This window comes from Kalmanozyma brasiliensis (assembly GCF_000497045.1).
Source record: "Kalmanozyma brasiliensis GHG001 unplaced genomic scaffold PSEUBRA_SCAF8, whole genome shotgun sequence".
Lineage (NCBI taxonomy): Eukaryota > Fungi > Basidiomycota > Ustilaginomycetes > Ustilaginales > Kalmanozyma > Kalmanozyma brasiliensis.
Genome location: NW_015961991.1, coordinates 372,042 through 395,987, shown reverse-complemented (window position 1 = coordinate 395,987; position 23,946 = coordinate 372,042). Strand labels below are relative to the sequence as shown.

At 58.0% G+C, this 23,946-nt stretch overlaps 10 protein-coding genes across 10 annotated transcripts; 4 read left to right on the top strand and 6 right to left on the bottom strand.

The window, feature by feature from the left end:
• Positions 1-232: 232 nt before the first annotated feature.
• PSEUBRA_006084 (uncharacterized protein) lies at positions 233-1,735 on the top strand (the record flags this gene model as incomplete). Its single annotated transcript, XM_059465687.1, has 1 exon — positions 233-1,735. The coding sequence occupies one exon, from the start codon at positions 233-235 to the stop codon at positions 1,733-1,735; it is 1,503 nt and encodes a 500-aa protein (XP_059321723.1).
• Positions 1,736-1,966: 231 nt separating this feature from the next.
• On the bottom strand, positions 1,967-3,307 carry PSEUBRA_006083 (Aspartic peptidase; the record flags this gene model as incomplete). Its single annotated transcript, XM_016439447.1, has 1 exon — positions 1,967-3,307. The coding sequence occupies one exon, from the start codon at positions 3,305-3,307 to the stop codon at positions 1,967-1,969; it is 1,341 nt and encodes a 446-aa protein (XP_016289775.1).
• A 1,529-nt stretch (positions 3,308-4,836) lies between these two features.
• PSEUBRA_006082 (Pseudouridine synthase, RsuA/RluB/C/D/E/F) lies at positions 4,837-8,283 on the bottom strand (the record flags this gene model as incomplete). Its single annotated transcript, XM_016439456.1, has 1 exon — positions 4,837-8,283. The coding sequence occupies one exon, from the start codon at positions 8,281-8,283 to the stop codon at positions 4,837-4,839; it is 3,447 nt and encodes a 1,148-aa protein (XP_016289774.1).
• A 374-nt stretch (positions 8,284-8,657) lies between these two features.
• On the bottom strand, positions 8,658-9,179 carry PSEUBRA_006081 (Complex 1 LYR protein; the record flags this gene model as incomplete). The annotated part of the gene is made up of 1 exon (XM_016439466.1): positions 8,658-9,179. One exon carries the CDS (start codon positions 9,177-9,179, stop codon positions 8,658-8,660), a length of 522 nt encoding a protein of 173 aa, XP_016289773.1.
• Positions 9,180-9,881: 702 nt separating this feature from the next.
• Positions 9,882-11,768, bottom strand: PSEUBRA_006080 (Histidine phosphatase superfamily, clade-2; the record flags this gene model as incomplete). The annotated part of the gene is made up of 1 exon (XM_059465686.1): positions 9,882-11,768. One exon carries the CDS (start codon positions 11,766-11,768, stop codon positions 9,882-9,884), a length of 1,887 nt encoding a protein of 628 aa, XP_059320317.1.
• Positions 11,769-12,827: 1,059 nt separating this feature from the next.
• Positions 12,828-14,252, top strand: PSEUBRA_006079 (Hexokinase, C-terminal; the record flags this gene model as incomplete). The annotated part of the gene is made up of 1 exon (XM_016439437.1): positions 12,828-14,252. One exon carries the CDS (start codon positions 12,828-12,830, stop codon positions 14,250-14,252), a length of 1,425 nt encoding a protein of 474 aa, XP_016289771.1.
• A 176-nt stretch (positions 14,253-14,428) lies between these two features.
• PSEUBRA_006078 (NAD-dependent epimerase/dehydratase) lies at positions 14,429-15,541 on the bottom strand (the record flags this gene model as incomplete). Its single annotated transcript, XM_016439414.1, has 1 exon — positions 14,429-15,541. The coding sequence occupies one exon, from the start codon at positions 15,539-15,541 to the stop codon at positions 14,429-14,431; it is 1,113 nt and encodes a 370-aa protein (XP_016289770.1).
• Positions 15,542-17,779: 2,238 nt separating this feature from the next.
• PSEUBRA_006077 (RTA-like protein) lies at positions 17,780-18,772 on the top strand (the record flags this gene model as incomplete). Its single annotated transcript, XM_016439433.1, has 1 exon — positions 17,780-18,772. One exon carries the CDS (start codon positions 17,780-17,782, stop codon positions 18,770-18,772), a length of 993 nt encoding a protein of 330 aa, XP_016289769.1.
• A 543-nt stretch (positions 18,773-19,315) lies between these two features.
• PSEUBRA_006076 (uncharacterized protein) lies at positions 19,316-20,974 on the top strand (the record flags this gene model as incomplete). The annotated part of the gene is made up of 1 exon (XM_016439431.1): positions 19,316-20,974. The coding sequence occupies one exon, from the start codon at positions 19,316-19,318 to the stop codon at positions 20,972-20,974; it is 1,659 nt and encodes a 552-aa protein (XP_016289768.1).
• A 141-nt stretch (positions 20,975-21,115) lies between these two features.
• PSEUBRA_006075 (Major intrinsic protein) lies at positions 21,116-22,291 on the bottom strand (the record flags this gene model as incomplete). Its single annotated transcript, XM_016439424.1, has 1 exon — positions 21,116-22,291. The coding sequence occupies one exon, from the start codon at positions 22,289-22,291 to the stop codon at positions 21,116-21,118; it is 1,176 nt and encodes a 391-aa protein (XP_016289767.1).
• Between the last annotated feature and the right edge of the window lie 1,655 nt (positions 22,292-23,946).

Below are 23,946 nucleotides of genomic sequence, written 5' to 3'. Positions count from 1 at the left end.
CTTCACCATCCACGACCACCACCTCCCACCACACTCGACGTCCACGCTTCTCGACCCTCCATAGATACCCACGACCTCTTCTTACGACCCCTTAACGACCCCCCTTGACGAAGACGCAAAAGCATTCCATCATGACCGCGTAGACATACACACCAGCCTTCACGGACCAGTCCTCGACCCTCCCTACCACCCACACACACACCTTGTTTCCACCGCTCTACAATCCGTCAGGATGGGCAACATCTCCTCCCGTGAGGCCGAAAACCTCGTCGACAGCCACATCCTCCGTCTCGCCCGTTTCATCGACTCGGTCCTCCGTTCCTTCCATCGCAAATTGTCGAACGTCTCGAGCTTCTTTTTCAGCCGCGTGTTTGGATATGATGTGGTCCTCGTCGATGACAGCTTTTCGGGTGGACTGATGCGGAAGGACTCGCTCGTGTGCGGGCCGGGCAATGTGTGTATTGTGCCGGCGAACCGGTTGGGGCCGAGACAGGAGGAGAAAAGGAGACGAAGTGAGAGGAGGAGGAGAGCCGAGGCGGCCGCGATGGGAGAGGCGAGGTTGAAGAGCGAAGGATGGACGCTGGTGAGTAGCGCGCCGAACAGTCCGACGACGGAGACGAGGGAGAAGAGTATAAGGGAGACGTTGGGAGAGGTGGCGAGGGCCCCGCCTGCAAGGCCTGTGGGGGAGAGGGAGACTGTGGCCGAAAGGGAGAAGGGCAAGCTGTGGGTCATGGGCAATGTCGCTGCGTCGAAAAAGGAGTCGACAGCGATAAAGGATGGGGTTCCGGCGTCATCGTCAGGCATCGACCAGCAGGTTTGGCAGCGCATGCACGCACAGCGCTCCAACATCAGACCCGATTCGACCGTCATCAAGCGCCGCATCCAGCCACGGCAGAGTAGCAAGTCTGCACACAGCCTACTGGCCTCCCCTGTTGCATCTCCAATTTCTCCAACGCCACAGATCGAAGCCGTGTCGGAGAAGGACGAGCTGGAGCTGCATCCTGGCGCGAAAGTGCCCGAAGCAGCACGGGTGTTGCCACCGGGAGCGCTCTCCCTCGGCCCATCACCGTGGGAGCCATGCTTCTCCAACCCTTTTACTGTCGAGCACGAGCCACTGCCCACGATCAAGCTCCCCACTTCGCACCCATCAAAGCCGAAACTCTCGATCGATACGCACTTGCCTGCCACGCCGGCATTCGTCGTCTCCCCCGTCAGCATGGATAGCGAGGACCCGCTGACACCAGCACCTGGACGTCGACCATCCGCCTCCGCCGCGCCTAGGGTGGGACTGGCACGCCGCTCCTTCGACGCCTCCTCTTTGCGAAGCGTCGACTCGCACCACTCTCCCGCGACTGCGATCGACGTCAAGTTCCTCGCGACCGCCGCGGTGCACGAGGCCAAGGGAAGACGCGTGTGGAAGGGCGAAGTGAACAAGGCGGCGATGCAACACTGTTTGTCCCAACAGCACGACGGGCGGCGATTCAGCTTGGCCTCGCCGACCAGCGGAAATGCGCTCGCGAGGGTCAAGAGCCAGGATGGTAAAGGGAGGCGAGGCAGCAGCCCGAATCTGGCCCCGATGGATGGAAGACGATTTAGCGTTGCGGATAAGGGGCTTGTGAGGGTCAAGAGTGGGGAGGGAAAGGGGAGGAGAGGAAGCAGCCCAGCGTTGAATATGGGCGTTGCTGGTGGGACCGGGTTGCGCGTCGAGAGACCGCTCCACGGCGTCGCTAAGTGATGCCACGAGCCGCTCCCAGCCTCGTCTCATCGAGCTATGTCGTCCAATCAAATCTTGTCAGTCACACACGTCTTCGCAATGCATCACACCGCAAGTCTCGTCACGCATCGAATGCAGTTCCAAAAGATTGAATGAAATTGTTCTGAGAGCAACAAGGTTCGGAGAGGGCCTGGGTCTCATCGTTCGCTATCTACACATCCGGCCCCTTCATCCGCCCCTCGACATCTCCGATCATGCAAGAACCGCTGCCAGCGCAGAAACGGCGACAGCCAGGGCGACAGCGCCGACACCTGCACTGCCGAACGACCTAGCCGCGGGACTCGACGACGTGTTGCTGCTGGTGCCGACACTCTTCGAGTTGGTCCCCGAGTTCAAGCCGTTAGCCAAACTGGCAAAGCCCACGGCAGCATTGCCGTTGTTGCCGTTGGTCGTAAAGACCGAGTAGACGTTCTTGAGGAATGCATCGCCAACGATCCACTGCAGGTCGGTCTGGACGGTCGAGCCGAGGCCGAAGAAGGCGCCTAGACACTGGGAACCGCTGTTGTCGAGGGTGCCCGCGATGAAGTCTGAATCAGGGATGGTGTACTGCATGCCGTTGAAGGTGAGCGTTGCGTCCACCGAGGAGGAGCACGGGAAGGAGTAGTAGCCGTTGCCCTGGGAGCGAGAGTTGGGGATCTGGGAGTAGAGCGATTGGACCACCGAGTCGGGACCACCGACGAGCGTTGTACCCGTGTCAATGGCGGCGCGGGTGAGGCTACCGAGGTTGACATTGCTGCCCTTGGTCCCGATGGCGCCAAGACGCACCATCCAGTAGAGCTCCTCAATGAGCGAGTTGTAGCTAATGTCACCCTGGTAGAGGCTGCTGTTGGTGCCGCCGAGGGTGAAAATACCACCGGCCTGGGTCTGGTCCGCCGAGGTCAGACTCGCTCGCTCGAGGTAGAACGAGAAGGTGTTCTGGTTGCTAGCGACCCACAGCGGTGGTTCGCCGGACGAGGCGAGTCGCTGGAAACCCATCCCCATAATGCCCTCCATCGCCGCACTCGTCAGCCCTTGGGAGACTTGGTCGGCAACGGCAAAGTGAAGGTTGTTCACCGTCGTACCTGCCAGACTGAACGTATCCGTTGCCAGGTAGCCCGAAACGGAGCCGGATCCATACTGGATGTTGAATGCCGACGAGTCGTTCTGGAACGAGCTACTCGAGGAGGGAGTGTAGTACTGGTCTGAGATCCACAAATCGGCCGACCCGGTATCCAGGACGACGTAGTACTCTTTCGACGGCGTTCCGCCAGAGATGGGAGCGACCCAGGACGAGTCGTATTGGACGTTGGTGAGGGATGCTGCGCCGGCTCGACGTTGCGGTTGCGAGGTAGAGGGGAGATTGTACTTGGACTGCAGCATGGCTTTCTGCTCAAAGGCCCAGTTGAGCAGGTCGTCGCCGGAGCGCTTGACGAGGTTGCGTTTGGTGATGGGAATGTGGACGGGCGACGAGATGGATGGAGCGGGAACGGCCATCACAGCCGAAGCCGCGAGCAGGCCCGACGAGACGAGTGTGGTGGCTCCAGCGAGCTTCATCTTGGGCGGCCAGAAGTGGAGTGGGCTGGACGTAGGTACGATGGATGGAGCGTCTCGAGCAGCTCGGCCGTGGGCTTGCTTTCGTTGCTAGGTTGTTGGATGTGGGTGCGATGGTGGACGTTTGCCAAGGAAGAGCGTCGCCTACTTATGGAAACCCGATGGACAGTCTCGTCGAGACGGTGAAACGAAGAAACGAGAGTCCGCCCATCGGTTGGACGCTCCGGACTCTGAGGTCAGCTAAGCGGCATGAGCGGTGCAAGTGCTTGTTGTACCTGTACTGCGTAGCATCTCGGAGCGGAGGGGTCCAACCGCGGCGTCAGCGCTCAGGGCGTCTGACAGGGACCCTGACATCCATTGTTTCGCCTAGGGCGAGTGGGCGATGCGAAAGGCAAGCTCCGCTCCAGGGCGGTACAAAGTCGAAGGACCGCAAACGGCATCTGCAAGGCACACAGCACAATCCTCGATCCAATGGCCGGCACATTTCTTACTGCGCTGAGCAGCGCTGTGCTGAGACAAGTTTGTGTAACAGGGCAGTGCTCTTCCGGAATTCACGCCAAAAATAAATGACGTACGCGGCCGATCCCCAGTGTGAAATTGGCACAACCGCATGGTCGTAGGCGGCGACAAGAAGAGGGATAGGAGTTGGAAAAAGAAGTGGGAAAATTCTCATTGCAAATTGGGATTCTTGATGACCGGTCGGACGGCCAAATGGCGGTCAGGACGGGTTCGTTCGACCCACGCTTCCATCGACACCCCCTTCGACCCAGTCAGCAGGGTGACTCCTCGTCATAGCGGCAAGCAGCGACGTAGCGTTGCTCGACTTGTACGCTGTCGGCATCAAGCTTGGGCGAGACAATGCCTTTTGACACGGTCCAGCAAGCCAGATGACGAACTAGTCATGCAAGTTTTAGCGGAGCCGTGTAACCCAACCTGCGGGCCGCATTGTGTCGCTTCACGGCTGTCCTGTCAGCGCTCGAGCCTGCCTGCCGGCCGGTCGGTCAATTGACCTTCTCGACTCTGAAACTGATTGCTGACCAGAGCTGAACAAAAGAGTGGTCATGCAGTCCTAAATGAAAGTCTGTAACCTTACCGCCCTTCCACCCGGCAATTCATTCCACGAGGCTGTGAGAAGAGCCAGACCATGTGGCGATTTCGTGTGACGATGTCGCGCAGCACAGCCTTCGATGAAATCCATCCGGCTGGCAAGGCTTAGAGCTCGATCGGGTTACCAGATCGGGTCATGCTGCGTGAGCCTCCTTTCCGCCCTTACATGCAGCATCGTCAACAGGCACATGGTGAACCACGCTTTCGGACCGCAAGGTCAGCAAGGTCTAGCCATGCGAGTGTCACGCATGCGAGCGTTCTGGACTGCACCTCGCAATTGCATCACGCCGTTTGCACTGGTACTGACCACAAATGGGCGAAGGGTTCGATGAAGGGCGACAAGTGTCGACAAATTGTTCCTGTAACTATTATCGTGTTCTATATTGCTCCTCATCAACTGGCCGAGTGACACCCCATCACCCGCTCTAGATGGCGATCTTCCGGATGAGGAACACGTACACGTGGTAGCCGATCTCGATCTTCCTCATCCCGGCGTTGCGCTTGGCCTCCAACACACCTTGCCTCTTGACCTTGTCCTCCTCCCACTCTCCCACCTTTGCGTCCGCATCTAGCATCCTGACATCTTCCATGACGAGACAGCTCCCTACACGCTTCTTTCTGCATGTCGTCTCGAACACGCCCAGCGCCCTCGACAGCGTTTTGTGTTCCGCGGTGACCGCAACGATGTATCCGCCAGTTCGCAGGACGGGGAACCACGACTCGATAAACAGGTGGTAGAGCTTCGAGAGGGACTGTGCGGACTTCTCGCGCTTGCCCCAGGGCAGATCGGTCAAGATGGCGTCGATGGAGCTGGTACCGCCGACAAAGTGCGAAAGCGAAGCTTTGTCTGTGCCGTCGACCCCGCGAAGGGTGACTTTGACGGGTCCGGTGCAGGGAGAGAAACCAGCGAGATCCGAGATCTGCTGTGCGCGGGCCACAGTCTCTTCGTCGATGTCGCCGCCGAGTACCTCGCCGGTCAGACCACGCGCTTCGAGCATCGCCGCCGTCTCGAAGACTAGCGAGCCGTGCCCACAGCACGGTTCGAGGATGCGCAGCGGCCCCAGCGTCTCGCCCTCTTGGACGTCGGTGCTGGTCTTTCGCTTGGTAGGAAGCGGAAGAGCTAGAGCAAGAGAGGCAGCACGATACTCGGCCATTGTGGTGCCTCCGACCAGCAACGCGTTCCTACCAGCTGGTCGCCGAGGGTTCGGTCCCACAGGCGAAGGCAGTTTGACCATGAATGCGATCTGACCTTCGCTTTTAAGTGCTGGGTCGTCGTCCTCGGCGAGTTCCTTCTCGAACTCATCTCCGATCCCGAAGCCAGGGAAGAACTTCAGTGTGATATCCAGCATGGGCTGCTCCAGGTCGACTTTCCAGTTGGTGGTGTCGGAAGGTGGGGTGTTGAGGCCGTTGAGCCAATCCCACGCCAGCTCGCCGACGTAGCGCTCCATTGTCTGCGAATTGAGGCTCGGCAGATTGTATGTTGCTCGATCAACGGTTGCGCGGTAGGTGCGTGAGGCGGCGATAAGGGGTCGGGAGGTTGTGGCTTCGGTGATGCGCGTCCAGCTCGCGAGCGCGGCGTCGAGCTGCGGAAGGGACGACTCCCAAACCGTATCAATGAGCTTGAGGAGCTTCACTTCCGAAGGGAAAGGTGCGCCTTCGTCCATTTCGGCTTCGCTGGCTGGTGAGCTAATGCCCATCTCGTTGACCGCTGCAGTGACACTAATTGCTTGTGAATCAGCACCCTGTTGTTCTGTCAGAGACAATGTATCAGGGACCGTGGTGGACAGCACGTCGGTGGCGTCGCCATCTTGACGCAGGATCGATGGCTTCTCGATCAGCCCCGGCGTCGTCGGCTGTGTCCCGAGCTTCTTGCCCTCCTTCTTTGCCAATACTTTTCGCAGCTCCTTCGCCTTCCATCTGGCTCGCTTACTCGCGCCGCCGATGAACTTTTCGTGCTTGAGCTCCTTAGCTAGATCGCGCGGAAACTCGTGTATCGCTGTCAGCAGGTAGGCGGTCTTGGCGATGCCGAGCTTGGCGTCAAAGTACGCTTCCAGGCCGTGTCTTGCGAGCTGGTCGTCGAGTACGCGGACATGGCCGGAGTGGATGCTCGAAGACGTAGCTTGGCGAGGGGTGAGCGCAGCGTCTGTCTGAGAGGCACGCGCGAGCGTCTGCTGAAGGATCTCGCGTTGTGCAAAGTCTTCGAATCCGCCAAACACCTGGAAGACGACTGGCACGTTGATGCTCGCTGTCGCAGCTGAAGTCGAGCTCGTCCTTGAAGTCGATACGATGTCGTTCGGCGGAAAGTCTACCAACTGCCGCAGTTGGGTGAGCTCGACGCCTTGGTCCTGCTTTGCGTACTTCTGCGGATCCGCCAACCTCGACGCCTTCTCCTCGATCTCGCTCGTGATCAATGTCGAGATTGCACCGCCGCTCAGCTCAGCTCCGGTTGTGTGTGCGACAGCCAGACCTTGCGGCAAGGTTGCTTCTGCTGCACCTTCGCGAGTGCCCGAGCCGTGAGGTGAGATGGACTTCCAGTCCTCCCGCGCCCACCAGGGCAGGGCATCTTCGAAAGACCACTCGTCCGTCCAGTATTTGATCGCATGCAGGTAGATGTAGAGCTCCTCCGGCCTAGGATCTGGCAGCAACGGGATCTTGCACTCGGGGCAGAAGTCGGACGATTGCTCCCTGACCCGCTTCTGCCACGCTGTCTCAATGTCGGCGGGTCGATTGAGACCTTTTGCCGGAACCTCGCCTTTGTCGTCCTCCAGCTTTTGTAGCGCACGCTTCAGCAGCTCGTCTGAAGGTCGACTGGATCGACCATTGGGACCGGGCACGTGTACGTTCTCTAGCCCCTCTTGGGCGATCATGTCTTTGAACAGCACCTCGTCCTTCCACCGCGCCCAGTCTTCTTGTCCATCCTGGTCACCCTTGATCGCATTCACAATCATTTCAACCTCCTTCTGCCCAATCTCGCCGCCCACCTTCTTCCATTGGTCGGGTATCACCTCGGCAAAAGAGGACTGATCGACCTTGCTCCACACGTCATGACCGTAGATGGGATCGTTGCAGATGGGATGGCCAAGATACTGAACGTGAACTCGGATCTGATGTGTGCGACCGGTAATGGGCCGGCAAAAGACGACGGATGAGTCCGTGTCGGCGTCGTACGAGAGGCGGACGAAGATGGTCTCGCAGTACTTGCCTTTGGGATGGACGATGTTGACGCCGCTCTGACGGTCGATAGTGAGGATAGGCTCTTTGCAGACGATTTCGCCCTCCGGAAACTGGCCCCGTACACGACAAACATAGGCCTTACTGACCTGGCCAGCAGCGAACTGAGCACCGAGTCGCGACGCAGTCTCCTTCTTTGTCGAGCAAACCATGATGCCACTCGTAAGCCGATCGAGCCTGTTGGTGGTGTAGACCATCTCGATGCCGTGCTCGGTGTTGAGCAGGCCCGTCAGCGTATGCCGCAGATACCGCCCCGCAGCATGGACAGGTATCGAGCCGGGCTTGACAATGACCAGGATGCCCTCGTCGTCGTCCCTGTGGATGATCTTGATGGGCTCGTCGGTCACCGGCGGCTCGTGGCGGTGGACGCTGTTGCAGATCTTGTCGCCATCGCCAACGATTTGCTGAATGTCGGCTTTCTGACCGTTAATGGTGCAGATGCCCTTGTGGATCGCCCAGACGTAGTACTCCTTGGTGCGATCGCGAAACTCGGTGGTCATGATCTCGATGAGCTCGCGCCCGAACCAGCGCAGCTTGGCATACGTCTGGAACTCGTACCAGTACGGCTTAGTTTTGCGAAGTCCATCTTGAAGGGTGGTGACGCTGGAGGAGGCCTCCGCGTTGCCCTGATGCCCACCCATGCTGTTGCTGAGTCGTGTGAGGGTGGAAGGTGTTGGTCCAGAGTCTTCATGAGTTTCTTCTCAGATTCTCAAAAATTTCTGGCTCGAGCTCGACAGCTTGCCTCCGACTTCCGACAGTGATTCTTCGAGTCGACTCGACCTCGTTGACTTGACCTCATCGGCGAGCAGCTGTACCAAGCGTCAGCACAGTCATTGTGTTTCGAACAGAGATGCAGGGAACAGGTTGAGACTAGAAATACAGCAGATAGACGAACGAAAGATGCAATGCTAAAGAGGGGACAGCGTGAGATGCAAGGGAAGCGGAAGGAAGAGGTATAGATGCAGCGAGCGCGTTGAGCGGTCACAAGGACGGTAGCGTACAGAAAGTGCTAGGCTCAGTCGTTCTTCTTGACCGACATGCCAGCTTCGGCAGCGGCTTTCTCGGCCATCTCCCTCTGCTGATTTGGAGGGTGAGACTGGGCCTTATCCGAGTACGCCTCCTGGGTGGCCGTCATGAGCTCGTGAATCTGGTAAATCTGCTCGTCCGACATCTTTTCCAGCAGCTGTGCATCTAGACGTTCGCCTCTGAATCCGCCAGGTTGGCCCTGCTGCACCTCGAGCTGATCGAGATACATCTTCCACGAACTGAGGAAGCCGATGATCTGAAGCGGGTTGTCAATGCCCTTGTGTCTGCGAAACTCGTCCTTGACGTAGTTGTCGCCGACTGCGCGCATGTCTGCATCAAGCTTCCTGTGGGCACGGATGATGCGCCTGTACAGCTTGACAGGCGGGAGAATGGTCGCGGCGGTGCGTTTTACGGCGTTGATCTCGGATCCAGGTGGGATGGGCTGATTGGACGCTGACGCCAGCTGACGCAGCGATGCACGGAAGAGTGTGCTCTGCGTAGGTCGGAACATTGTGAATGTGCAAAAGGGTGTATGACTCTGCAAGCATCGACAGGGTGCGAACGAGCATAGAATAGTCAGCGACTGAGGCAAGAACAGACGGCTCCCTCTGCGTCCTCGCTTTGCTGCCACTGCTGCCATGGGAGATCCCTCAAAGGAGGGAGACGGCTCAGATTGAAGAGTTGCGGCATCGACCAAAGCGGACGACAAGCACGAGGCCTGCCATCGGAGCCAAGGGCTCGGCGAAGAGGTGCCAGATATGTTGAGCGCTTTTTAAAACCTAGCGCGATCGCTCATTGCCGGATGTATGAAGGAGCAGCGGCGGCGGCAACAGGAGGACAGAGGTGAGCCTGGTCGAAAGAAGGCGGCGTATACGTACTGTCTGAGACGTGCAGGTGGGTATTCACATGGTGGTGGTGGAGTAAAGAGAGGAAGGACAAGCAGATGAAAGCAGACTCAAGCTTACGAGATCTTCTGCGGCAGACGACTTTTTTCTCCATTTTCGCTGCTGTCCGCTTTCTTCCTAATCACCCGATTCGTAAGATCTGCCCGATCTCATCATCCAGTAGCTGTCGCCACATTGTCCTCATTCTCATCGTAATCTCCATGTTGAGGAACCTCACGTCCTTGCAACACTGCACGCATTGAGTGGCTGACGGCAAAGACCAAGATATTTGCGCTTGCGACCGTCGGTGAAAAATGCATTGCTATGCTCTAGGGGAAAGATGCATCGCTCGATTCCACCTTCTTGCCCTTCTTGGAGTAGCACTTGTCCCACTCGTCGGCGTGGTCCACCCACTTGAGTGGTTGGAGGAATGTGGAAAGCGGGCAAAGCTGATCCCCTTTCAGCACGAAGCCATCATCTGAACTCGGACACCAGCTGCCCTCCGATGTGCTTGCCGGCTGGCCGTTGACCAAGATGCGAACGTACTCATCCTTGCCACACTCGAGCTTCTCTACCGTCAATCTGCCCGAGAAGGGCGTCGTCGTGGAGGTGACCCAAGTGTGCTTTTCATCCCACAAGTTCAGCGCGGAGATGATAGGTGCGAGCTGATTGTCGTGTGTAAAGTCCGCAAAAGCTCGTGGTCCCTTCGCCGAGGGCACCGGGAAAGTCCGCTGATCCCCATCAAGGGTGGTGTTGATGGAAGTGGGCGGGATCATGACAGGCGAGCGATCCTCCATCCGAGCGAGCAGCTCTCGTAGCCAAGGCGTCGCCAGCGCCCTGTGCAACGGATTATGTGCTGCAAATCCGTAGTCCTTCTCCATGTCCGTGGTGATCTCGTAGATGCTGGCGTATTCCTCCGGCTTGAAGAGACTGCAGAAGGGGCTCACAGCGTCTTCGTTCCGCTTCGAATCTCCATACAGAAGGCCGTACGGATCGAGCCTTGCCACCGTGTCAAAGGCACAGAGGCTGAAAAGCTGCAGCACCTGGCGCGGTTCCAGGTGAATCCTCTCTCCACGTCGGTCTTTGCTTCCACCCTTGCGAACGCCGAGTTGGCTCGCCAGTCGATCGCGAATGGCTGTCGTGGCGTTGGCGGCGAATGCAGCCGTCTTGATAGAGGCAGGGCTGCGAGCGTTGTCGCGATAGTCTCGCTCAAATGCGGAGCAGGTGTAGACGTCAAGCGTGTTGTTGCTGGCGACCTGGCCGAGCTTGTCCGATTTGCGTGCTTCTGGGATGATGACATCGGGTTTGGGGAGGTGATCGATGCGTCGATGCGGCTTGCCCCCTTTGAGGTCGTCGAGTACGGCTGGACGTCCCTTCTGCGGCCACGGCGCGGACTCGGGCGAGGCATGACGAAAGGGTTTGTGTGGGGAATGAGCAAAGCCTTGGAGCCAGAAGCGGGAGGTGGTGATTACACGATCTGCTCCCGAAGCTCGAACGAAGGGTCTCTCTCGATGCTCGTGATGAAGATCAGACGGATCTGACCTCGTTATGAAGCGCAATGCCTGACAGACTCCATGTCTGATGCCAGAAAGCACTTGCAGTGTCGACCACGCGCTGGATTCAGCGGGTGTCTGGGGCGCGGCGCAGATCGAATCAAGCCATGGATTCGAGTGAGCGCCGCTGCGATCCGATTCAACATCGTAGTCCACGTTGACGTCGACCTGCTGCGCTTCGAACAGGTGTGCGTACTGCTCATAGAAGCGCCACCCTGACGAGTAGGCTTCATATTGGCCGTACGGTGTCAGCTCGGAATTGCCGAGACGGTTGCGCATGCCTCCATCCTCGCTCTTCTTGGACTGCACCCAGCGACGTAGCCACTTGAGGTGTGGATCGAGTCCTTCAGTAGCCTTGACGCCTTTGCCCGTGTCCGGCACTCGCTCTAGGTGCTTGGCAATCTGACGAAGCGTCTTGCGCAGCTCTCTATAAGCACCAGCGGTGGGATATCGAGAGCCGTGTCGTTCGAGCTGGCTGACAAACGTGACCGCGCATTGATCAGGGGGATCGGCGTAGTCCGACGATGTATCCGCGGGGAACCAAGGAGAATACTGGCCGAGATGATGGAAGATGTCCGATGGTAAGAGGTGCGGGCTGGGAAGATGCGGTGTCGGCACAACGGATGCGCCGACGGAGGCAAGGCCGTGTGTGATGGCGGGCATCGCTCCCCACTGACTTGCGGAGAGACGTCTTTTCACTAGCGGAAGTCTGTGATGAGGTGATGAGGAAGAGGCGCAAGTCGTGACACAGACCACCCATGCGGTGTTATATAGGATCACGAACGGCCCAGCCAGCCACGGAGCAAGGTCGATTTGACATGCCGAAGACAGTCTCGGTTGCAGACTCAGTCAGCTTCGTGCCAAGGCAACGGCACAGCCGAGCCAGAGCGACAAGGTTGACGATCCAACGAGAAGAACAGCTGGAAGGAACGTGTCCAGAAGCAAGAGCTTCTCCGCGTTGCGAACGTGTCCGACAATGCGAAACAAAGCTCTTCCTCGAGGCTCAGCGGCAGATGATAATGGAAAAAGTGCATCATCAGAGAGGACCCTTTCGGTCATGCTCTTCGGAGGGAAGGGAAGAAAGCGAATCGCCCGATTGTGGAGAACAAGATCAAGGCAGATCTCGCTCGGCCCCCGCTCGGAGCCATGCGCTGATGGCAGAGCGGAGAGAGAGAGAGAAACCGAAAAATCTCCTTGTTGGAAGCGCAGCAGCCAACCACCTTGACGTACCTTGTGCTGCTGGTCGCTGCGCTCACTGCGCTGCTCGATGTCGTTGCCTGCTTGCGCGGAGAGTTCTTCCGTCTCAAATTGCAATTTCGACCCTTCTTTTGGTCAACGACGCTCGGCCCATGCTGGCTTGCTTTTTTGTTCTTTGATGCAAGGGCGTGACTGGCTGCGCCGTTGTCGATTTTGCCAAGCTTGGGGATTCTCTGATTTGGGCCAGGTGAGCGTGACCTCGGCTCGACTTCGATGCTCCTCTGGCCTGCAGAGGCGAGCGCACGGCCATCATCACCTTGGAATCTTCCCGACGAACGAGTCGTCTGACAACACCACCTTCCCCACCATCTCCTTCGGCTTCATCCGTCGTCGCAGCTCATTCGATCGCTTCATCCTTCCGCCTGGAATCAGCTTCATCCTTCATCGTCACAAGCCACTCACTATCTCATCGCAAAACCTTAATACCGTAAACTCAAATCCAATTCCGCACCTTCCGATCCCACGATGCCGGCTGTACCGCCTGTATCACGGCAGCAAGCCGTTCAAGCCATCGAGGAGCAATTCACCCTGGACAAGCCCCTGCTCGAATCCCTTAGCGCACGCTTCCAGGAACTCTACGACTATGGCCTCGCCAACCACGGCGCAGAAATGCAGATGATCCCCTCCTTCGTCACAGGTGTGCCCACCGGAACAGAAAAGGGAACCTATCTCGCCCTTGATCTCGGCGGCACCAATCTGCGTGTCTGCGAAGTGGCTCTCGACGGCAATGGAACCTTCACCATCAAGCAGGAAAAGTACAAGGTGTCGGATCAGCTCAAGACGGGACCCGTCAACGACCTCTTCAACTACATGGCTACCAGCATCGACAACTTTCTCACAGACTTTGGCACCACTTCCACCGAAGACGTTCTCCACCTCGGTTTCACCTTCAGCTTCCCCGTGGAGCAATCTGCCATCGACCGCGGCCACCTGATCCATTGGACCAAGGGCTTCAACTGTCCCGATGCTCCTGGCAAAGACGTCGTTCAGCTGCTGCAGGACGCGCTCGATCGCAAGCACATCAAGGTCAAATGCAGTGCTCTGGTCAATGACACGGTTGGTGCCCTTCTCGCCCACGCCTACGCCGCCAAGGGTGCGCTGATCAGTGCGATCTTTGGCACGGGCACCAACGGCGCTTACCTCGAAGACATTCGCAAGATTAAGAAGCTCAAGACCGCTGAGGGCTCCATCAGCCACATGGTGGTGAACACGGAATGGGGTGGATTCGACGACGAACGCAAAGCCCTGCCCGTGACGATCTTCGACAACAAGGTGGACCGCGAATCCATCCGACCGCGGAACCACATTTTCGAAAAAATGATCAGTGGCATGTACCTGGGCGAGGTGGCTCGATGTGTGCTGCTGCACCTGATCGACCAGCTGGTGCTCTTCCAAGGCTTCTCGAGCAAGCTGCTCAACACACAGTACGGATTCGATACGGCGTACATGTCGGCGATCGAGGCGGACAAGGAGGATGCGACGTCGACATCGAGTCCCACGCGAACCGTGCTCGTGGCGACTATGGGCATCAAGGAGGAGCACATCTCGGCAGAGGACATTGAGACGGTGCGAACGGTGTGCAGGATCGTCGGCACGCGCGCGGCGAGATTGAGCGCAGTCGCCATCGCAGCGACCATGGTGCAGACCGGCAACGTGCAGAGCACCGGACCCAACGACGACGGCGTCAAGGTCGGCATGGACGGCAGTGTCATCGAGTACTACCCGCACTTTGAGGAGAGGATGCGAGGGGCACTGCGCGAATTGATCGGCGAGGAGGGCGAGAAGCGCGTCAAGATCGGTCTGGCCAAGGACGGAAGCGGTGTAGGAGCAGCACTGGGTGCGTTGCAAGCGGCAAAGCAGCTTGCCAGCGGTCATCGTGTCGAGGTGTGATACACAGGCGATAGGGAATCACAAAGCAAAGCATTACTACGCTTTGATTTCGGGTTCGCGTGATTAGAGAGACATAGACACGGGCAGCAAGGAGCACAGTGAGGGCCGATCGGAGAGTGTGACACGGCGGCGAGGCAGGTATAAGTCGAACAGCAACACCCCGCTTCTGAGTAAGATCATCGGCCCCAGCTCTTCTCGATCTCGATAAAGCTGTAGAGCGAGCCCTTGATGACCGATTCCTTCCAGTCGCGGAACTGGATCCCCAGATCCTTCTCTGCCCTGCTGGTGTCCATCTTGGACAGCGAGGAAGGACGGGTCTTCTTGCCGTGTTCGCCCTTGGGAATGTGATCCTTGAGCTCCTGTGGGTACTCCGGGTTGTCGTGGATCTCATCTGCCACTTCTTGCCATGAGACGCTGCCGCCGTAGGCGAGGTACCTCGTGTTGTGCGCCGCTGGGTTGTCGAGCGCCGCCACATGGATTCGTCCCACATCTCGGACATCGCAGAAGGACCAGAAGCTTTCCTGTGGCACCTTGCCATCCCCCTTGGGTCCACCGGCCTTGTACAGCTTCCACGGTTCGGCGGATGAGGTGTTGATGGCGTCCTCCGACTTGACCTCGTGGATGATGGGTCCGTAGATGTTGGGTGGGTTGACCGTGGCAGCATCGAAGGAGGGCTTGTGCTTCTCAAGGAAGTCCCACACTGACTTCTCCGCAAGGGTTTTGGAGATGAGGTAGGCGAGGGGCGAGTAGAACATGCCCATAAAGGCGTACTGGATGGGTTGCCAGTCCTTGTCCGTGTACGTGTAGTCGCGCCTCTCGATGCCACGCAGCGGGTTGAGGATCGCTGCAAAGGACGAGGTGACCACGATGCGTTTGAGCTGCGGCGTCTGTCCAGCAGATTTGGCCTTGTTCTCGGCTTTGAGCGCCGCTTCGAGGACATTGCGCGTCATGTGGACGGCAGGGTCGATGATGTCCCGCTTGTTGTTCTTAGCTGAGAGCACGTAGGGCGAGGCGACGTGGACAATGTAGTCCTTGCCCTCGACGGCGTCATCGAGACATCCTGAAGCCAGCAGGTCCTTGACTTCAGTAACCTCGACACGGCTACCGTAGTCGTCGGCGAACTGCTTTGACAGCCACGGCTCGGTCTTGGCCTTGGATCGGATCACGCAGGTGACGTGGTAGTTACGGTCCGACTTGAGCAGCTGATCGAGAACGTGCGAGCCAACGAAGCCCGACACGCCGGTGAGCAGCACCTTAGGTCCTTGTTGAGTTGCGGTTGGGGCAGACATGATAGCGAGCTGGTCTGATCAGCGATGTTGGTGGTGGTCAACGGTCAAGAGGCTCTTTCAATCGACCCAGCAAAGCGGAACGTTGCTCTCCGACATCGTCACAGCACCTTGGCAACTGGGGCGCAGCCTTCATTGTCCCAAGGCTGATCGGAGTTGCATTGATGTGCCAGCTTGAAAGCTTTCTTAGTCCCGATTCGACTCCTTTTCACGTTTGCAAAGAGTAGCGTTAGACCCTGGCAGTGAAGCGAGGCTGCCCCAACAGGGTGTGGTGCAAATCCTTTCCACTCTTTCATGCTACGTCATTGTTCTTTTGACGTCTCGGCGTTTGGCTGGTCGGATCTTGACGAGGAAAATCACACCAAAAGCGTGTCAGATCGCGTGGCACGCCTGGTGGTGAGCGGACCTGGAGCCTTTTGCTTGCCAAGCTTCACCTTCGTTATCGCCAGGCTACGTTGCGGGAGCCGCCTTAATAAGCTCCCGCTTGTACGCTCGGACATGCTGTGAGCAAATAACCGCCTTGATGCCACTGAAGAACGAGGAAGAGGTCTGATTGACACTGTCGCCGCCGGGTAAGATCGGAAAACATTCCAGACCATGTTCCCGGCAAGATGCCAGGCTCTAGCAGGAGGTGGACCAAGGTCAGAGTCTCGCGAGCTCGAGCTGGACGACTGGGACTTCAATCTCTGAGCTTCGCAGCATCCGAAAGAGCAACGGAATCAACCTGAGCGAGGTTTGAAGCCACCACAACGCTACATGGGAGCTGCATCCATTTCCCACGGTCACGATGCTATCACTAGGTGCCGCTACGAGGTCAGGCTCGATCACTTGGAGCTGCCGTGGATGGCGATCGGACCAACAAAGCTGCTCATTCATCAGCTTCGGAAGCTATCGAGTCGCTGTAGTAAGATTCGTCAAAGCTCGTTGAGACCCCCCGAACCAGGATCGACGCGATCAAGGCCCAAGGCTACGCAAGGTGGCAGCAGGTCCGCGGAGTGATCCGATAGCAACTGGCGTTGCATCTCGATATCGTGCAATGTTGACGGTAAGTTCATCTTGCGCCTGAGCATCCGAGTTCGCTCCGTGGGAACAGCTGCCATCGTCGATCACAAGGCCGTTTCTGCGCCTGCTCCAACTGGGACCAGAAGACCTGAAAGATAGGTTACCGCCATTCAAAGCGCGAGTCGCTCTCGAGAGCCGCGTATCGTAGTTTAACACAGCCTTCATGAGAAGGTGTGTGTTGGACCACGTGCGTACGAGTGCCCGCGGATGCTAACCTCGTAACCTCGACCGCGTGGGAGGCGCATATTCAGCAGGCGCGAAACGCGCTCGGACGAGCGTTAGACGCCGAATATGGACCGGACCTTGAACCAGGATCGACGAAATGACCAGACGTCGTGGCAAGACGCCTCGTTCATCGACCGCCAAGACGGCCCGAACCTACCCGCGGCGTAGCGTACCTCATCTCATGACGGATCGAGAAGAGACACGCCCGCGAGCGACGCGATCATGTGGGCTTTGCTTGCGGTCTCTGAGCCGTCATCATCGAGGACGCAGCTGTCACCTTTATTTCTCGGCAAATTCGATCCGGCCAAATCAGATAGAACTTCGCTACCAGAAGGCGCTCTGTTTGCTGATGCATCCTTCCGCCAGAGTTTCCGGCGTTTAGGCGGAGGAAGCAATCCAGGCCTGTTCAGTCCATTGTGCTTACGATTACGCTCTATGATAGCTTGACCAGAAACACAGCATTCGAGCGCCGTAGCTTCCGAACGACCACTGATGGCCTTCCAGAGTGTGATAAAGGGCGTACCGCTGGGATGCACGAGAGAGTCGGACAAGGGTTCGTCGCTTGTCTTGAGCTTGGTTGATCGACGCTCGTGTCCTGCGAATCGCTCGGAGCTTACGTCGCAATGACACCGGTGTGCGTCAATGAAGCAGCCTCTTCGACCGCTCCCGGACTCGTGCCCGATACCGTTTGGGCCCTGCGTGTCTATTCCACCGTCCTTTGCAGAAGGAACGCTCGGCCGCCGGCTGCGGAGGCCTCCTCTTACTGACAGCAGACGAAGATTGAGAATCGGCGGGTCACTCAGCTATATAGACCTGGGTCCAGGACGATGTACGCCCTTCCGTCCATAGGACAATGATCTCTACAGCCCTCTGCCGGTCTTTCCTCACACCATCATCCCTGCGCCCCTTCCCGTCACACTTGAGCAATTTCCTCGCAACGCTCACCTGACGACCATGGACACCTACGACTGCACAGGCGTCGATCCGATGCCCGACTCGCTGTGCAGCATTGAGAACTCCTCCTATGGCTTCCGGCCTGCTCTCTGGACGGGCATCCTCTTCTCCACCCTCTTCGGCCTTGTCATGCTCATCCACGCCTTTCTCCTCCTCTTTCACCGTGCCTTTCCGCGCTTCATGTTCATTGCGATCGTCGCTGCTGCCGGCGAGCTCGCCGGATGGATCGCACGGACCTTCGGTCACACCAACCCGTTCAACCGCAACGCCTACATCGCCCAAATCGTCTGCCTCATCCTCAGTCCCGCCTTCATCAGCGCTGTCAATTACGTCGCTTTCCAAAACGTCATGGATGTATTTGGATCCAGGTGGTCAAGGATCCCGAGGAAGTGGTACGTGATTGGATTCTGCTTTGGCGATCTGTGCTCGCTGGTCGTGCAGGCGGTCGGGGGAGCTATGTCAGCGGAAGCGACGACCGAGGACCAGGTGGAAACCGGCAAGAATATCATGATCGCCGGTGTCAGCGTGCAAGTTGCGGTCACGGCGCCGTTCATGCTGCTGTATCTGGATTACAACATCCGAAGGCTCAGGGAGTGGGCGAGGCTGGCGAAGGACGAACGACCCCATCGCAGGGTGGAGATCTTCAACAAAGTGATTGGCGTCAGCACGCTGCTCATCCTCGTCAGGTGCATCTACAGGATCGTCGAGATGGCCGATGGCTGGGTAGGCTACTTGGCGACGACCGAGGTGTACTTCGACGTCCTTGACGGGCTTATGATCCTACTAGCCATCGGCGTATTCATCCCTTTCCACCCGGGATGGTTCCTACCCCGAAACAAGGAGAAGGGAGTCGTGTACAACGCTGCCGAGTCGGAAGAGCTCGAGAAGCCGCGATTGCAAACGAGCGCATCGGAAGATTCTTCGGCCGATTCAGTGGCCACTCCAACACCATTCTCGCCTTCCAGCTCTCATAGCGGACACAGTCCTGCTTGAAGATGCGATCACAAAGATCAAAGCTGTACATACATCGAATTGTCCGCATCGCTTGTCCATCACGTCTCTCGCACTCACGCACACGCATACACTCTGCAAAGTCTTCTTCTCATTCTGTCATATATAATCCATGCTCTCTTCGCAGTCCTGTCGCTTTACCTGTTCTGAATGTTCAAGCCGCTGATGTACGTCTTACATTGGCATCTCGAAGCTGTCCCCTCCATGCTAGCTCAGCACGTGCTTGGGTTGACTTAAGCGGGAGGTGTCAGAAGAAATGTGATACAGAAGAAAGCCAAGCCGGAAGAATTCACCGAGGAAAAGCCGACGGCTAAAAAAAGGCTCGAGTCTGCCTGAGAAGACCCTGAAATGGAAGCTTCCGACGAGCTTTCACTTCTTTTCCCACACCCTCACCTTCGGGAGCGCCGTCGACCCACAGTACAACCCATTGACCATCGGTATCTCCGCTTTGCGGTGTCGACCATCTACGATGCGGCTCGAGTGACGCACCTCGACTTATCTCAAGCGTCCCGCGGCTGAGTCACAATGGCGAAGGACAGCCACTCGGTGCTCAAGCAGAACGCTCTGCTCACACAGCTGTTGAATCTCAGCCCTTCGCAAGCCTCGACGCCAACCCCGCTGGTCCACATCTCAGACCAAGTGCCCGCTGGTCGAGGTCTGGTCTTCATCTGCCCTGTCGAGGCGCAGCAGGTGCTGCTCACGCTTCCCGCCGACACACTTATCAACGTCAAGAGCTTCAAGTCTTTCTTCCGCCCAGAGCTGCTTCCCCTGCAAGCAAGTGTGACACGCGGTGGCGAAGGTAGGAGTGACGAGGGTCGACTGTCTTCTGCGCTGCTCTTGACGCTGCTGCTTGCGCGGGCGCATGTGGAGACGGAGTTGGGGCGGGGCAGGTCAAAGGCGACGACGAAGGACGACGTGTTGCGGCTGTTCGTCCAGACGCTGCCGGGTACTTTTGATAGTGTGCCGCTGACCTGGTCGCTCGTCGCCAGTCGACTCAAGGAAGAACGAGAAGGGAAGACATCGTGGAAAGGCGACTTCTTTGCGAGCCTCTTGCAAGCGCTACCACCGCATAGCCGCAATCTCCAACAGAAGGTACGACACCGATTCGAGAGCGATTGGTCCACCTTCCTCTCCCTTCGAGACTCGAATTGCGACGTCCTCACCGAGCCCTCCTTGCTCACCTCCGACCCTGCTCTCGCGCGCGACATCATCCATGCCATCGAAAAGCCCCTCTTCCTCTGGGCGTGGCACTGCGTCAACTCGCGCTGCGTCTTTCTCCCGCTCGGCCTCGCCAGGCACGGCGACAACTTTACCCTTGCACCCATGCTCGACATGGCCAATCACACCAGTGATCCAGCGAGGGAATGCAAAGTGGGCTATCTGCCAGATGGTGGTCTGCAGATGTACGCCCCCGATGTTCCGCAAGGAAGGTCACCTTCGGTGACTAAGGAAGGCGATGAGTGTTTCATCACCTACGGTGCGCATTCGAACGAATCATTGCTATCGGAGTACGGCTTCGTGCTCCCGCGCGATCTCTCGCCGGATCAACAATGGCAAGGAAGCCGGTATGTGGATGTTCTGGTCGACCCAGAGGTGGAAGATCTGCTGAACCGACAGGGTGAGGAGGGGGAGGAAAAGATCGAGCTGCTTCAGAACCGAGGCTATTGGGGAGAGTTCACGCTGCATCCATACCCAGAGCCGCATCCGAGCCATCGGTTGGTTCCTGCTTTGAGGCTGGCTGCGTTGAACCTGCGCGCGACACCGGCGGAGGGAAGCGCGCCCAAGGTGGCCAAGACGAAGGCGAATGCGGGGGTCAAAGCCGGCAGGAAGGTGCACCCGGTCGATGGTCGCGGTGGTGCATCGGACCTGGACAAGTGGGAGGAGACGCTCACTGGCTACCGCGATACTGTCTCGGAGGAGAATGAGCGGAAGGCTCACGAGCTGCTGATCCAGCTCTGCGAGTCGCGACGAAAGAAGAATGGCGGAGCTCGACGGCATCTGGCTGAAGCGCGAGTTACACTCGAATCACATACGGACGAGGCGGATGCGGGAATCAGGACGCGACTGGAACCAGACCTTGACGGATGCAAGCTGAGCCTGGCGTTCGTGGAACAGCTCTTGGACGAGGAAGACGCGGTGCTCCGCCTTGTCGGCCAGAGTGCGCAGGACGGAGTCGAGTGGTGATCCCTCATCGCAAGCATATCATCATCGACACTCACTTACTCACCAACGGACAATCACACTCGACTAAGCATCGTAACAACATCATATCATTCGGTATCTCCCGTGACGATCTCTAGCATAGACAAAAACAGGGGAAGCGATTTAGAAGTTCTTGACGCTGAGGTTGGTCCTCTTCTTCTGGAGGGCGCTGGCGTCGCCGCCTCGGCTGAGGGTCTGGGCGATCTTCTGGTCGAGCATCTCGGCGTGCATGGTCTCGGCGCGCTCGATGGAGCGGACGTGTTCCTCGTGCATGTGGTTGAGGGTGACGGCGGCGGCGGGGCGGCGGGTGTCCGAGAGGAAGAAGGTGTAGATACCGCAGCCGATGAGGGTGGCGGGAATGTTGGTGAGGGCAGCCAGAGCAGAGTAGCCGGAGGGGAAGCATTCCGAGCCCCAGAACATGCCGCAGACGAACCTAGCACCGACGTCACGAGCCGAGTTGGCAGCGACGTTGGACGAGGAGAAGCACCAGACGACGACGGCGAAGCCGAGACCGATGGTGTAGGGGGCAACCTGAGGGCCGGTGAACGGGTTAGCAGCGTCGAGGTTGGCCCACACGATCATGGCCACGAGCACGTCGGCGAAGAACTCGTTGACGAAGATGCTACCGAGCGAGCGACCGGCAGTGGGGAACAGAGCGATAGCGCCGGCAGGACCCTCGGCAGAGAAGATGACAGCCGACTTGCCAGTCGCATGCAACAGCTCGGTGATCTTCATCAGCTCATCGTGCCACGAACCCACGACGATCAACGAGGCCACCATGGCACCGACGATCTGCGCAGTGATGTAGAACGGAGCCAGCTTGACCGGGAAACCCTTGAACACGCACTGAGCGATGGTGAAGGCCGGGTGGAATTGACCACCCGAGGTGGTGGCGCAGACAACAATGGCGAAAGTGATTCCGAAAGCATAGGCGAAACCGATCATGGTGAGATTACCCTGGGGAGAGCCGCCGTAGGTGGTGATGAGGAACCCAGCAGTAGCCATTTCACCTGCGAGACAGTAGAACATGGTACCGAAGAACTCGGCAACGAGGGCGGGGATGAGGCGGGGCATGGCCTGCTCGAAACGAACACGGCCGGACCAGTCGGCCAGACCGGCAGAGTGGGCCACCTGACGGTGAGGGACATCGGAGCGGCCCTCGAGGATCTCGGTGACACCGAGCTCGAGCTCGCCATTCTTGCGGTGGGCGCGCTGGAAGTGGTGCGACGAGGCCGAGCCGTCCTTGTCGCTGTGCTCGAGGTGCTCGGCGGGGATGTAGGTGGGGGTCGTGGTCGACATGGTGGCGGTTGAGGCGAGGGAGGAGGGAGGTTGTGGATGGGGCTGTGGGAAAAAGGTCCTGGGGGAAGAAGAGCGACCCGAGCACGGAGCCTCTTCTTATAGGCATGCGCCACACGACGGTGGCCCCTTCATCAGCAGCGAGTGCCTCGTTGCCCACATGTAGAGAGTTGTACGGAGAGCTTGTCCGTGCCTGCTGTAGGTTCACACGGTAGCGTTGCCCTCTGGCTGTCATCTTCATCTCTGCACTACACGAGAGAGAGAACACAAATGAAGCGCTTGGCGCGGCAACCATTCCGTAGCTTGCTACAACAAGCGCACCTTTCATCAGGCACCCCACCAGTCACAAACGCTGACATGCAACGCAGCGACTGCGGAAAAGAGAGAGGGTGGGTTCAAAGTGCGGGGGGAGCCAAGCAGCTCCGCATCGCATCGGTTGCGGGGTAGCTCGTGCAGCATTGGACCTGCATGGCGAAGTTTGCTGAGCAGCGCGGGGTGCATCAGGAGGTCTCTGATTGGTTTGGTGACAGTATGGGGGCTGGTCAGCGAGCCAGCATACGATTGGGCTGGGGAGCAGAGAGGCTTGGGGCTCGGAGAGAGGACGCATGGCCGCGGAAAACGTTTCGCGAGATGCTGCGTGGCGTACCTGAGCGTTCCTTCCGCAGCAATGACCACGAGTCAGCTTCACAAGTGCTTTGTCCCTACAGCTTCCCCCCTGAGACAGCTACCTGGAGCGAGTGAACAGAATCGCAGCAGTAGACGCGCTTCTCATCAACGATCAGAGTGAGACGAGTCTGCAGCAGCGTGCATGAGGCAAGTATTGTGCAGTCAGCAACTTTGTACGAGTGGTAACTTATTGTCAGTCGTGGCGTTGAGAGCCAGCCGAGTTGGGCAGGTGCTCAACGTCGGTCGGAGCTGTGCCAACCGCGGGCTCGGCAAGAAACCCGTCAAAATTAGGCGAAAAGGTAGAATCCAGAAGTCAGGGGGCAGCAGCAGAGCGAGAGGAAAAGACGGAAACGAAAAGAGAAAAGTAAAAGAAAATCCCCCGCGGAACCCGCCCTCCGGTTATACACTGGCTCGGCCCGCCGCGCAAACAATGGAAGAGCTGCCATCTCTGTGCAACGGTACCAGACCAGTGCCTCGAATTCTCCTTGCCGTCGGCAGGCGGAAAGATCTGAGCAACAACAGAGTGACAGTACCAGCTGAGGTTGAATTTGATCAATGTCACTCTGTCCCCCAACGTAAGCACTCCCCTTGATGCGTGCCTTGCTTTGAAGTGGGTTGGTTTGCATTGTGCGGGGCACGAATGTTGTTCTGCGCGGCCCGTCCATCAAAACCAAACTCAGCCAGATGCGTTCCGACGGTCTGCTTGCCGTTCCGGTAAAGATGGGATCAATGCCGGTGCCTTCGGCAACGAGAGAAGCCGCGTAGAGAAGCCTTTACTCTTCGCTCCAACGCTTCCGTCCGCTGTCCAACAAAGTAACTTCCATGTCGTAGTATCGTAGTGAGGATGGTGCAATGCGCAGCAGAGTGGGGTTCGCAGCGTTGTCTCTCGGTCACGCCAGACGATGCGCCAAGAAGTGCAAGCCTCCATCGATAAGCTGAAGCGAAGAGCTGACTGCAGGGAAGTGATCATGCGTGTGTCACGTCGTGGAGTC